At 47.6% G+C, this 13,107-nt stretch overlaps 1 protein-coding gene across 1 annotated transcript in view; it reads right to left on the bottom strand.

Annotated features, from left to right (window-relative positions):
• Positions 1-843: 843 nt before the first annotated feature.
• SLC7A5 (solute carrier family 7 member 5) overlaps positions 844-13,107 on the bottom strand; it is a 43,609-nt gene continuing 31,345 nt past the window's right edge. Inside the window, exons 6-10 of the mRNA XM_026107936.2 lie at positions 12,273-12,376; positions 11,387-11,483; positions 10,881-11,030; positions 9,376-9,553; positions 844-7,491 (exon numbers count right to left, since the gene is read on the bottom strand). Of these exons, the coding sequence (XP_025963721.1) occupies positions 7,436-7,491; positions 9,376-9,553; positions 10,881-11,030; positions 11,387-11,483; positions 12,273-12,376 (585 nt within the window). The 3' untranslated portion in view covers positions 844-7,435. The remainder of the gene's footprint in view (positions 7,492-9,375; positions 9,554-10,880; positions 11,031-11,386; positions 11,484-12,272; positions 12,377-13,107) is intronic.

A 13,107-nucleotide genomic window follows, 5' to 3' on the forward strand; every position in this document is an offset into this window, starting at 1 on the left:
AGTCTTCTAATCTGCATCAGCATTTCATGCCCATTTCTTCCTGTTAGTGGTGTGGGCGTGTGGGTCAAAAGAGCGGTCTCAGCACCATCACCTCTTTTAGGTTTGAAATCTGCTGAGACTCGTTACTTTGCATTGGTATCGTTAACTTATTTAGCTTATCTTTCTCCCTAAGAGATTGTCTAGATGCCTTCTGAGCTCTGCCACCCGTACTCCCACCAGTGCAAACACTCACGCCGCTCTCACAATGCCACCTTTCTTCCTCCTGCCCATGCCGCCTGCTCCCGCTAGCTACGATGGTTACAGCTAGAGCCACCTCTCACGCTGAGGGACACAAAGCCACCATCCGGCTGGAAGTGCCGGGGGGCAGAGGGAAACCCAGCAGATCACTTTCCCCTTATGAAGTTTTGATACCTTTCTGCTGCTAGACACTTCTTTTGGCTGCAGATCTGGTGTACGGCAGCATGGTATGAATGAGTTCTTGACCAGCATCTCCATCATCTAACCACACAGACGTGCCCTGCGAATCAAGGTACCCGTCTTTCATCTCTAGCACCAAGCTCACCCGGGTTCACATTGCCTTAGTTTTCTTACTTTTGACGCATGCAAAACCAGAAACTGTAACTCGGAGTTGACAAGGGAGCTGCATCCCTCCAGGAAGAGGGCAGCGATGCAGGAAGGCTGCTCTCATTGCTACGCTGTGCGTCTAAACCTGCGCTTGGCTGCAAGAGGACGCTCAGAAATCCCGGCCGTGGGTCCTCGCGTGGCGAGCTGGCGGAGGCAGGATACGCAAGGCACCTTTTCGTGAAATGAGAATTTTTGAGGCAAAGACCAGCAACAAGCGAGTTGTAATTCAGCTTTCTTTGTTTAAAAAAAACCCCAAAAAACAGAACCCCCAAAACATAAAACAACCCAAACATTTAACAGATTTGTTAACCACAGACATAAAAGAATCAAGAAGTACTAGAAAAAAATACATTGCAGTAGACATCTTGTTTTACAAGGCAATTTGATTAAGTTACTACTGGCTGACCAGCACGAGGTCAGTTGTGGAATAGCTGTGTTGACAGGAACACAAACACCGTAAATAGACAGCACTTACTGTAGAAGTATTAAGACTAAAAGATATTTACCCCTTAAAATAAATAGAGTGTCATCTACAGCAACATTTAAATTAGTAAAATATTTTTAAAGCAACCAAATATAACAAAATTTTAAATCAAATCTAGATTTTCTTCTGTAAGATCCTTTTTCTGTGTTAAAAAAAAAAAAGCAACAAAAGTACTAACTTTAGAAGAAAGATATCTCTGGAAAGTCAGATTATTCACTACACGTGAATTCACCCGGCTTTTGTTCCGTGGGCCAGCACAAGGTCGGCGCACCACTGAAAGCTTTCCCCTTGAAAGGTTTTAGGTGGAACGCGGACCTCACCCGGTCTCCGAACAAATAAGGATCTTCCCTACGTGTGAAATTCATCTCGGCGCAGGAGACCCAGACAACCCCGGCAACGCCACGTCCCGCTAGCAGGGGCTGGGGCTGGCACCCGAGACCTTGCACAGAGCCCCGCGCCGAGATGAATGTCACCCAACAGGAATAATTTAGGTGCAGATATAAAGTCTCTTTTAGGCCGTTTAAAAATTAATTCAGTATTTAAAAAAATATTTTTTTCTCATTAACACTTCAACAGCTGGAGGAAGTAACACCCCTTCTCACACAAGGAATGGGCTAAAAGCAATGAAATAATCCTCTGAACATCGGCTCCCCATGGGGCTGCCTAACCCCAGCGGCGTTTCCTAGCGCTGTGTCCCGCGGTCGAGCGTGCTGGTCCAACACGCCGGCACCGCAGCAGAACCGGCAGCTCCGCACGCGACCGAGCCCCGCTGCCTCCTCCCAGCCTGCTCAGTGCAACCTCACGGACCCGCGGCATTGCATCCCAGCAGCATCCAGTGCACACACGCGCTCCCCCAGCTGCTCATTCCAGTTCGGACAGTGTAAACTGGGAAGAAACTTCTCAAGTACGGGCAAAGCCGGGGTAGGGCTGGGCAGCAGCAACCTCTCGAGAAGCCACCACAAACGGAGAGCCCCTGGAGCACGACTCGGCCTCGCAGGATGCCCTTGCGCGGGCGGCAGAGTCGGGGGGAGAAATTCCCATCTCTGCAAGGAGACGGCGGGCTGGGAGCTGCACGACTCCCAGCCGAGCTCGTGCCGTGGGCTCCAGCCTCACCGTCCCCTTCTCCCAGCCAGAGACGCTCGCGGGGCTCCCAGGGCAGACACAAGGCTGCGATGGAGCGTGGAGGGCTCTGCCAAGGCGTTGGCGAACCTCAGCCCGCGTCCCGGAGGGAACCGACCCCGCTTCACCCTGGGCTGCCCCTTCTTAAGCTCCAGTATGAAATATTGTTTCAGTCGGTTTTAAATTACCAATGTCTTAATGGTCTAGCAGTTCTTGGCCTTCCCTTTTGATGTCATTAGAAATGGAGTTACACAACTGCTTGATGGAAAAGCTGGTGTCCCACAAGAATAGCCCCAAGCACCCGGAGCGTTGCGTAACCAGAACATGTGGCTTTTTGTTTCCTTCTTTCCTTTCTTTCTTTTTTCTTTTTTCTTTTTTTTTTTTTTAAATTACAGCCCAAGAACACTGTAGCCTCGGTTAAAGGCACAGGTACCTTCGCAGAGGGAGAGGAAACCTTCCCGGCAATCCCCAGAGAGCAAGGCCCAGACTCCACCACCAAGGTTGATGCAACCCCGCGCTCCTGCAGCACTGACACGGGCTGGGAAACTGTGTCCGTCGGGAAAAGCTTTGCTTAACCTCGGCTCCCCTCGAGGGCCCTGCTCCCCCCCGCATCGCAGCCCCGCAGCTGAGGCAAGCTGCAAGCATAGGAGCTGCTCGGAGGAGCCAGATTCGTGCTCCTGCCTCCGCCGCCTGCAGCGACAGCAACGGGAGAACAACAACAAAGCCATTTCATGAGAATTTCAACCCAGTGGGAGGATCTTTAAAGTTTGTTCAGCAGTGCAGAGTCCCTTTGAACTGAGTATCCACTGAGGGTGCCATCAAAAACAAAAGTGTGTTTACCAGGAGACAACATCTGAGATGGAAAACACTGCAAATACTGCAGGAAGTTAAAAAAAAAAAAAAAAAAAAAAAAAAAGTCCCGCCAGGATGACTTTCAAGAAAAGATATTCTCTATTTTACCTGCCTCTAGAACATATGCTGAGCTGCAGTCAGCATAGACACTGTTTGCTGTCTCACTGCTGGCATCGGACCCCCCCGGTATTTTCCCCCCCTGAGTATTTTGCAGGGTTGGAGCAGGGCTGGTTCTCCTCTCCCTCTGGAAAGGTTTCGAATTTGGGCAGAGGAACTGCAGAAAGGACGGAAGAGCACATCCGTCGGCTCCCGCACACCCCTTCCGTGCTGCTTCAGGGACTCCTGCGGGATGCGATGCCATGAATACCCACTACAACGGACTTTCTGGGAGTTTAAATACTTAAAAACAAGCTGCATCACAGAGAAGAGTGATAACTGTGAGAGGGGTTAGTACAGGGACCAGCTGACTACTGTGAGCACAGCAATCACTTGCAGAAAAACACGCCACAGCGCTCGACAACCGCAGAGCCATGGCTCTACTGACACGAAAACGACGGTGTGCTCAGGGCCGTATTTGCAGAATACAGTAAGAGGAAAACGATCACAAGGTACCTCATAAAATAGCTACTATTCTACAAAAGCAAACTCACGTTCACTGCTGTTGCATGTGCCCTTCGCAGGAAGGGTTCCTCTCTCTGGGTGGGTTGTACAGAGCTTACAACAGCGTGATCACGGGCTCAAAAGTAGAACAATCAAACCAAAAAGCAACTGAAAACCCCCACATCCAGTCCTGGGGACAATGAGAAATTTTCTGAGAAGTCTCTACTGCTGCCTCTCCCTCAGTGACACATCTCATTCCACTTTTGGGAAGAACAAGCAGCAAAGAGGTCTTAAATTAGGATGCGTTCTCTCTTTTTCCATACCAAAATTGAGCTTAACATGACAAGCCTTAGAAGGCTGCAGATACTGCTGTTCTCTGATGCAACCATTACAAGCTTTTGCAGTGGACTGTGAATGCTGTAGCAGCATCAGTATCATTAGCAGCAATTTCATCCATTGCAGAAACTGCTTTAGTCGTGTTTTCTTTTAGAAATGAAATTCCACCAGTTTTACCCCTTTACTCACAATCTCTCTAAAATTCAGAAGAAAAAAAAGGGGGGGGGGGATTGGGGACTATGGGATCCATGAATCAGGGATAAAAAAGATCAGGTTTTTGAAAGGTGAACTTTGTCCTAAGACAGACTGAGATTTGAGCTGCGGCTTACCGAATTCAGTATTTATGCGATTCTGTGCTGGTACCTGGTTCAGTTTTTTCCTGCTGCCACACAAACGATGGCAATATCACCATGAAACATTGTGACGTAAATGCCACAGCCAGCAGGTTAATACAAAAAAATCTTTAGCAGCAAGTGGAAAATAATGAAGGAAAGTTCTTAATGAGCAAGCAAGTTAAGGATTTAATTAAGATCAATTTATAAAAAAAATAATTCTCAGTGTGATATCTCCTCTTTAAAACCACTGCAAAAGGTTCATCAAGAGGATATCATCTGGTGATGTTCTTCATCAATGATGAAACTCAAAGATGTGTCCAAACCAAGCATCCCCCATGCCTTAGGGAGACTTGGACCAATTTCTGAGCTCTCTGTGGATTGGACTTGAGTGCTAATTTGTATTAGATTGAGGTGGCTGAAAGAGAGAATCCTTTTCCTTTGCTTCACAACTAATTCTGCTGGTATATATTAGCACTGGGAGCCCCCAAGTTCAACCCAGGCCCTGCAGGCAAAGTGGTCCTGAGAATATTACAACTGGGAAACTACAGCTTGAGTGGAAGGTGACAGACTGAGGTTCTCTGTCTAAGAAACAAGTCCAGCACAGGTAGTGACCTCCCATCACTACCCTGCCAAAACAACTCAGCCTTCAGCTGGAAGAGGATTCCCTCTAAGGGAAAATATAGTTCAGGTTTTACAGTTCATGACCTTATTTATGCAAATGCCTCTCCACAGGCACTGGATCTGAGATGCCCCAATTCATTGCACATAGGTCCCTGAACAGCCACACACTGGCCATAGCTTTGGGTGCTTTTGCACTGCAGAGATACCCAAACCAGCTGTGATTCTCCGCAGGTTAACTTAGCTCAAGCAGAGCTCTATGCTAATGCCGCTAAAGTGGTACCTGAGCCGGCTGGGCATCTCCACACTGCACTGCCATGGAATAAGTGACTGACAGCAAAGGTTTCAGCGTAATGATTGTGTCACCTCTTCCTCCTACGCTGCCTCAAAGCAAAGATGTGTGGCTGGCGTAGCAATAACAAATAGCTGCTCGAAGTAAATTGTTGATTTAACCATGGTCATTGTCACACGCACTTGAAAAGAAGCTGCCACCTACTATCAACTCAAACTTTTTGCCAAAAAGCCTCCTAAAAGGACAGAGTGCTAGCTAGTATCATTGGTATCCTTAATGCCTCTTCTTCCAAAATAATTCTACGCTAAGAGGAGAATCCAGTACAAAACATTAACTCTTGGAGGATCCTGGCTTCCAAACCACATAGTTTACAAAAACACTGAAGAGAAAAAGTTCAACAACTCATTTTCTAATGCACAAGCACAAAGATTTGTAACAGACTAGTGCACCTCACTTGCAGGGAAAAGATGCTTTTGACTTCCAAGTAGCTATCACCTTGAGTGCAGAGCCATTATGAACAATTGCTAAAGAACTGCACTTTTGCTTAAAAGGTGATACTTTTGACCAAATAAAGCAACACGTTCCTAAGAGGACAGCTCTGACCACCTGGGAACAAGAGAGGCGAAGCTGCTCCACTTGTGAGCACAGGAATTCGGGGTGGGCTTAGGGGACAGGACTGCAACCACCCACGACAACAAAACAAGCTTCCACTGGCAGATCACGGCTTGCGCTCTCCCAAAGGCAGGCTGTCCGCGGTGGATCTCCTGCCAGCCAAGCACAGCCTGAGGCTGCAGTTTTGCACAGAGGAGGAACAGGCCTCCAGTGCCCTGCTGCTTAGAGCAAAGAGCAAAACAGACCATCCACAGCAGAGCGACAGCAAAGCAAAGCTCCAGCCGTCCAGGGACATCTGCCACTGTCTGCAGTGGTTGGTCCCATCTCCCCTGCACCTATTAGAAGAAACACAGCATAAGGAAGGGCATGGTGACAGTCAGGTCACAGACATGAGAACGAACAAGGACGACCCCAGCCGCACTTTCTCTTTATGGTTGATTTAGGGGTGATCATCAGTCACACTGAGGGCTATGAGCAGGGCCATTTGGAGAGCAACACGCTGCCCATCCCATGCTGGGTGGCAGCCAGTCTACAGAAAAACATGGGATGAGCAATCCAAGGACCTGGCCTTCTGCTGCTTGCAATCCCCTGGGTTTACCAGGTGGAGTTCCACCCTTTGGCCTGTACCTGCTGCTCATGCTAATTCACAGGGCTGTGAGGGGAGCATTCTGGTAAAGAGCAACCCAGGAGAACCAGCTCAGATGGCAGCTCAGTAACAGGGAGATGGCTTGGACCCAGGAGCTAAATGCCAGGCAGCTGAAGGGGACTCAGAGCGCTCTTTTCAGGAACAGAATGAAAGTCAAACGTGGTCCCCCACACCCTTTCTGCAACGCTAATTCTGCTCTGCCTTGTCTCACATAAATCACTGCCAGGGGCACTTTCAGGGCAGACTCCAAAGCATTCAGCATGTATTTTGTACGACTGTGTGTGTGCATGTGTGTGTATTTGTGTGGTATGTGAACCAACACCAACCAAAGCCCTTTACCGATCTTTGCTTTCCAAACACCTCCCTCGGCCAGGTAAGTCAGACGAGTCTGACTCAGGACCACCCTGCGGCCATGTTACGGTGCACAGGCCCAGCCCCTGACGCTGGCCCATTCCTTTGGCTGGCAATGCTAAAATTGCGTCTGTAAGCAGCTCTGCCACAGCCCTGAGGATATGCAGCTCATTGCTAACCTTAGCTTTACAAAACAGAACGAGTAAGCCTATGCAGAACTGAAGTATAGCCCTCAACATCTCACACACACACACAGGCTGACGGGACTCCCTGCTGCCAGACACACTGGACCCCTTTGAAGTTGCCAGCAGGAATTCCTCGTCCTGGCCCGCATTTGTACCCAGAACTTTTCATCGCAGGGTTGCTCATCTGCCAGACTAAAAGGGGGCGACGGGGGAGCTGGAGGAGGCAAGGCAGAGCAGGTGGCACGGTGTCAGATGTGGAGCAGCGCTGGGGTGCTCCAGCGCCTAGGTTTCGTTTACGAGGGATCAGAAGCGTTTTCTTCTTGTGTCGTCTTAAAATAATATTGTGCGTCTCCTCAAGCTGAATGTCTCTGCTTTTCCCGCTTATGATTCTTGTGGAACCACTTCCATCAGTTTCTGGCACAGGACAGTTGTGGAGACTACGAGGGAGGAAGCAAAGCACAAGTCAGAGAGAGCCCATGTACAACCTGACCTCAGCTCATGATGTTCTGCCTCAAGGGAGCTCACCCATTTGCCTTCCCACTTAGGTTTTCACTGAGATTAGTCCAAATACGATTTAAGACTCAACAGCTTAAGACTCAGCAAGACCGCAGGCTGCTCTCTGTTCATGCCCACAACACCAAGGGCTTTTCCCCTGCAAGGGTGCTGTCTTGCCCTGAGAGAGGCTCCCAGAATTTGACATCAGGCTCTAATTGCACAGAAACACAGTAAAGTTCAGACACCAGAACAGCAGGCAACCAAAACTGAGTCAGCCACAACAGCAGGAATGGGCATAAAAAAATACGAGCTGACATTTTTACTTCCAGTTTTGAAGACCCAGGCTGTACATGCACACGGCTTCTTTAAAGATTCAAGAAACCAGGACGAAGCCAGCTCAGCATGCTGAACGCAAGGCAAGTCCGCTGCCTTGCAGCAGCAGACAGGATGGCACGTGCACAGAATAGATGAAGAGCAAAGGAAGCATTTCAGTTGCAGTTGTGCGCTGGAGAGGTGATAAACTAGAATATCTTTATTTTTCCACCCATTAGTTCTGGTGGCTGGTATCCAAACACACTTGGGCTTTCTGCTACTTCACTGTGTGTTGGGAGATCACAAGATAGCCTTGCCAGACAAAACTAATAGTGATTCTAAATACACACAAGCAAAGTCAAACTCAGATTAGTGGATGTGATCAAATTATCTGCAACATATGAATATATGCATGGGTTTAAAGATCATATGTTTCTAACTGGGCATTTGCAGGATTCTCATTCTGTGTTCCCAGATTTTTTTCAATATTCTCTTTAAAAGTCCTTGGTGGTAGGACACAATTAATATGCTAATTTGCCACCCAGGCACTGCAAAAAATGGCTTTTCCAGGAACTGAGCCTAATACACAGAATAAAAAAAGTGAGAGAGAGAGAGCATGCACAAGGGAGAGGAAAAAAAAGAAAGAATAACAAGTGCTGAGTGCTGTTAAAAGGCTTTTTCTTCATAAAAAGCACCCAGCTAAGGCTGGGCACTTCTACTTGTCTGGTTTTCTAGGTCAGCCTGCTGTATGAGAGCTGGGAGACAGATGGTAGAGTTTAGTTACTTGGACAACATAGATTGACTTTCTTGATTTGGTTGTTCAGACAGAGAGATTATATGATGCCAAGAACAGCCCTTCCAGCCCTTCGAAACTCACCGTGGTGTAATGTCAGCTGTTGGAAAACCTTATACAAAGATACCTTAAAATAAGCCTCCTAAGCGAAAACATCCAGGGGATTTTCTCCTCTCTCTGCTGTGCTGTCACATTTTGATGCCAAGCAGAACTTTGACTGGATCAGAAATGTTATCACTGGCTAAGTGATGGATTGGAACTAATTCTGAATTTATAGCAGTCAAATTTAGGCCAGCTGTGCTCAGAGTATTATGCTGTTACTTCGTTTCCCTTCCTACCATTGGAAAGGTATTCTCTGCTACCAAAGACTTGACCCTGTGCTTTTACAGGAGGCAGAAGAAAGGCAGCAACGTGCTCAAGGAATTATGCTCCACTGCACAATATCCTGTTTGCCAAGAAAGAAAACCCCTGGTAATTAGCCCAAGCTTTGTAATTATCGGAAGTCAGGGAGCATTTTGGGTGCTGGGCAAAAACGGTAATCAGGTTAAAACTTGGTAGTATGAAAAAAAAAAAAAAAAAGTGATCAGAGCCAAGATGTTAGAAGCCTCCACTACACAAGTGAGAGCAAGAGCTGCTAGCTGTAGCATGCTCACCAGGAAACACAGCTATTCTTGGAGCAAAAGCCAAGGTTGCAGCCTTGCTCTTCACTAGTAATACTTACAGATGCCTTGGAGAATCCACTTGGGCTTGTTTTGCCACCAGACCCCAAAGAAGTAAACGGGGATCCCACTGAAGATGATTGCAAAGCCAATTGCACATTCCTTTGGTGTCATCCAGAAGGAAACAGCGATGAGAAACAAGCAGGCCAGGATGAAGAAAATGGGCAGGCAGATGTTCACCTGAAAAAAGGACCCAAAGAGCAGGTGAGAAGCTATATCAGGGATCAAGAAAAGAGGGCCAGGTAACTCTCTAGTGCAGCTGATTTAGCTGTACAGCCCAGGAGGGAAGCAGTTCAGGATCCATGATGGACCCTACATGGATGGTGTTCCTGCCTGACCCAGCACTCTGAACAAGGGGACCACGAGCTTGAATTGCTGTAGGGAAGTTATTAATTTAGCCACTGCTCTTCAGCAGTCCTGGAGAAACTGGGAGTAGCCTAACACGCACATTTCAAAATGGCAAAACAAAGTGTAGAGATGTGGCTTGCGAAGACAGCATCTCAGCGCCCACAGTTTCTGGCACACAGCTCCATGCTCAAGTGATTCCTTATAAAAAAGCACTCATACCAATAGCATTAAATACAGCAGCAACTTCAGCACAAGCCATAGCATCATCACTGTAATTTCTCAGGGGACTTAGCTACACTGCTTTCAGCATGGTACCTGCTGAGAGCACCCTCCCTTTTTTTAAAAAAACAGATGAAACATCCCATGAAGAGTTACTTTGGGAAGGCACTGGTGCACATCTGTAAGTTCATTTCTCTCTGGTTGACTGTTGCCTGGCAGAGATCTGAGTAAGCTCAGGGGATGAGTGAGAAGCATGCCTCTAGGGAAGGCAGACACGCTTGTGGCTGACATGATTTTGGCCTCCTCCCAGATGGGGCATGGTACTGCAAGCTGGCCTAGGACAAACAGAATAAAGTTCTCATCTCTGAAGAACTTTCAGGCATGGATTTGTGTAATTAAAAAAAAAATTTTTGAATTCCACAATGGTACACAGTGCTTCACCGAGACTAATTGTTCACAGACTCTGTGAATTGTTCCGGGGAACGTTAGCCACTGAGAGCTTCCCACTGGGCGACCCTGCCAGAACACCTCGCATCTCCGACACGCAGAGCGTCCTGCGGCCACCGCAGCTCTTCCCCTTCTTGGCGGGGAAAGCACCGATTTGCATTCAGCAGATGTCTGTGCAGCGGGGACACCTGCCTACCAAGTGACTGTAGCTGTCCACACTTCCACAACATTTCCTCTGCCTGACTGCTACACTCCTGCAATCTGAGTCCCTCTTTCATGCGGTAAAAGCAGCTGTACTTCCTGCTCCTCCCATGATGCTGAGAAGCTGCTTCCCCAGAGGGGGATCAATGTTTTGTCCCGCCAGTCTGAAGCCTCTGATCTCTCACACAGCTCAAAACTGCTGTTTTCAAGCTGGCAGAGCCGCCCCTCTGACCACAAATGAAAAAGGCCTACAGGCAGGACTCTCTGCGTCATAACCACAGACCGTTCTCACCTTGATGGGCCTTTCCAGCTCTGGCTTCTTGTAACGCAGCCACATCATGCCGATGATGGCCAGAGCCACACACAGCCAGTTGAAGAAGCTGAAGAAGTTGATGACTGAGAAAATGTTGTTGGAGAAGGCATAGAGCAGGGTCATGACACACTGTAGCCAGAAACAGAAGCCGTTACCAAAGGGAGAAGTAGGCAAAACCACATATATTACTACACCAAATACGGGTATTTTAGATAAACTATCTGCCAAGAATGGAAACAACTTGATTAATTTTTACCTATTTAACCTATTTTCAGTTGGTACCTGGAGTGATTTCAAAATGGGATATAGAATACAAGGATATGATTGATGAGAAGGGTCTATCCTTCCCCACAGCTGCAAGCAGAAATAGCTGTGTTTGGAGGCAGTGCCCAAGTAGTCCTTCTCCAGCCACTCTGACAGTATCCTACCCCCACCCTTTCCTCCATACCAGCTCAGTGCTCAGTGTCACAGACCCTGGTGCTTACCGTAAAGATGAGGGATGGCACTGGAGTGAGAAGCCTAGGGTGAATCATAGACAGGATTGAAGGTAGGTGTCCTTCTCGGGATCCCACAAAGAACAGCCTGAGGTGAGGGAGATGGAGCAGTTACCCCTACGTCAGCCCTTAGCCCAAGGCTGGGTTTGTCTTCAACGTGTAACAAGTGGGGATAGCCCCTGATCAGCCTAGTCAGTGCTGAGCCAGCAAGGTGGAAATGCCCACGTCTACGCAAGTTTTACACATTAGCGGTGTGGTCACACAACGCCAACTGTAGCCCCTTTTGCTAGTCACTGGTTTGAGAGTGAGGCCAGCCAGGATCAGACCCCAACGGCGGCTTCTGCACACACGCACAGTGGAAAGTCCCTGTCTCGGAAAGGAGGCAGGAGACAGGCAAGGAATGCAAGAAAGGAAATGTTTATATCCTCCTTTCCAGAGAGAACAATTAAGCAACTTTACTAAGATAACCCGGGAAATGGGTGTCAGAGCTGAAACCTCTCACATGCCAGTCCTGTCCCATCCCTTCTCCCCTTTCTGGAGGAATTCTCAGCCCTGAAGTTTCATAAGCTGCTGGTTTTCATTAAATCCACTTTCTCAGGCAACGCCACCAAGTTCCAAGCCTGTGTTTGGTTAAGTCCTAATAACTTCAACAGGACTTTGCCTGAGGAACAGAAGCCTAAGACCACTGCAAGAGATTCCTTTAAACTGGATATGGTTTTAAAGCCTTAAAAAAAAAATTCTTCTCATTCCCCACATGGCCTCCAGACCTTTTAGACTTTGTGCCTACCCACAGCCACTCTTTGGAGGACAGTTCTGGACAAAGAGGCATGAAGCACTGCTTGTAAACAAAACCCACAAAATTGAGCAAGAAACCTACCGGGAAGAAGTGAAGAGAGATCCATTAACAGATCCAAAGCACGATAAGCCAACAAAGACAGGTATGATCCAGGACATGACACCGAGGTGATAGTTCCCAAAGTCCTACATGAGAGGCAACAAGAAAGATATTTCACACCTAAAAATACCCAAAAGAACTCACAGCTGCCTACAAAGACTTAAAATTTGTAGAAATATGAATCATTAACATCGTTTAGTACCTCAAGCTTTTGAAGTGTTTTCCACATTGCCATTTGCTGCTTCACCTTCCTGAAAAGGTGTTTTGTGGAATTTCACAAAGTCAGCAGAAGGCCTTTCCCTCAGAGTCAGGACACAGCATTTACTAGTCCAGCTATTCCAGAAGCTCAAGACTAAACTGAAACTGCATGGAGACTCAGACATTTGGCTATTGCCAATTACATGCAGAAAGCTGATTCAGGATGCTGGGACACAGCCTTTTACAAATGCAGCGACCTGGCATTGCAGCTTTACATTACAAACTGACTCTGACCTGCTTCACTGCAGTTTTTTGCTGAAATAATTATGTTGGTTTCAACAGACTTGCAAAGGAACGTGACTAGAATAACGCAGCACAGGCTGCTATGTCCAATAACTCAACCGTGTATCCTTCGAGCAGGGGTTCCCTACGAACCCGAAGGAAAGGGTGCTGTTACCTGAATGGCCCACACCAATCTGTACTGGCCTGGGAGAGTCCCCTCAAGCACTGAACAATCTTGGTCACACTTAGTTTGCAAGACCATGCAATGCTGCTCGCTTCTGAAGCAAACAGGATTTCTGACTGCAATGGCATTTTAATCAATAGAAATATTATTTTT

The sequence above is a fragment of the Dromaius novaehollandiae genome, chromosome 13, assembly GCF_036370855.1.
Source record: "Dromaius novaehollandiae isolate bDroNov1 chromosome 13, bDroNov1.hap1, whole genome shotgun sequence".
Classification (NCBI taxonomy): domain Eukaryota; kingdom Metazoa; phylum Chordata; class Aves; order Casuariiformes; family Dromaiidae; genus Dromaius; species Dromaius novaehollandiae.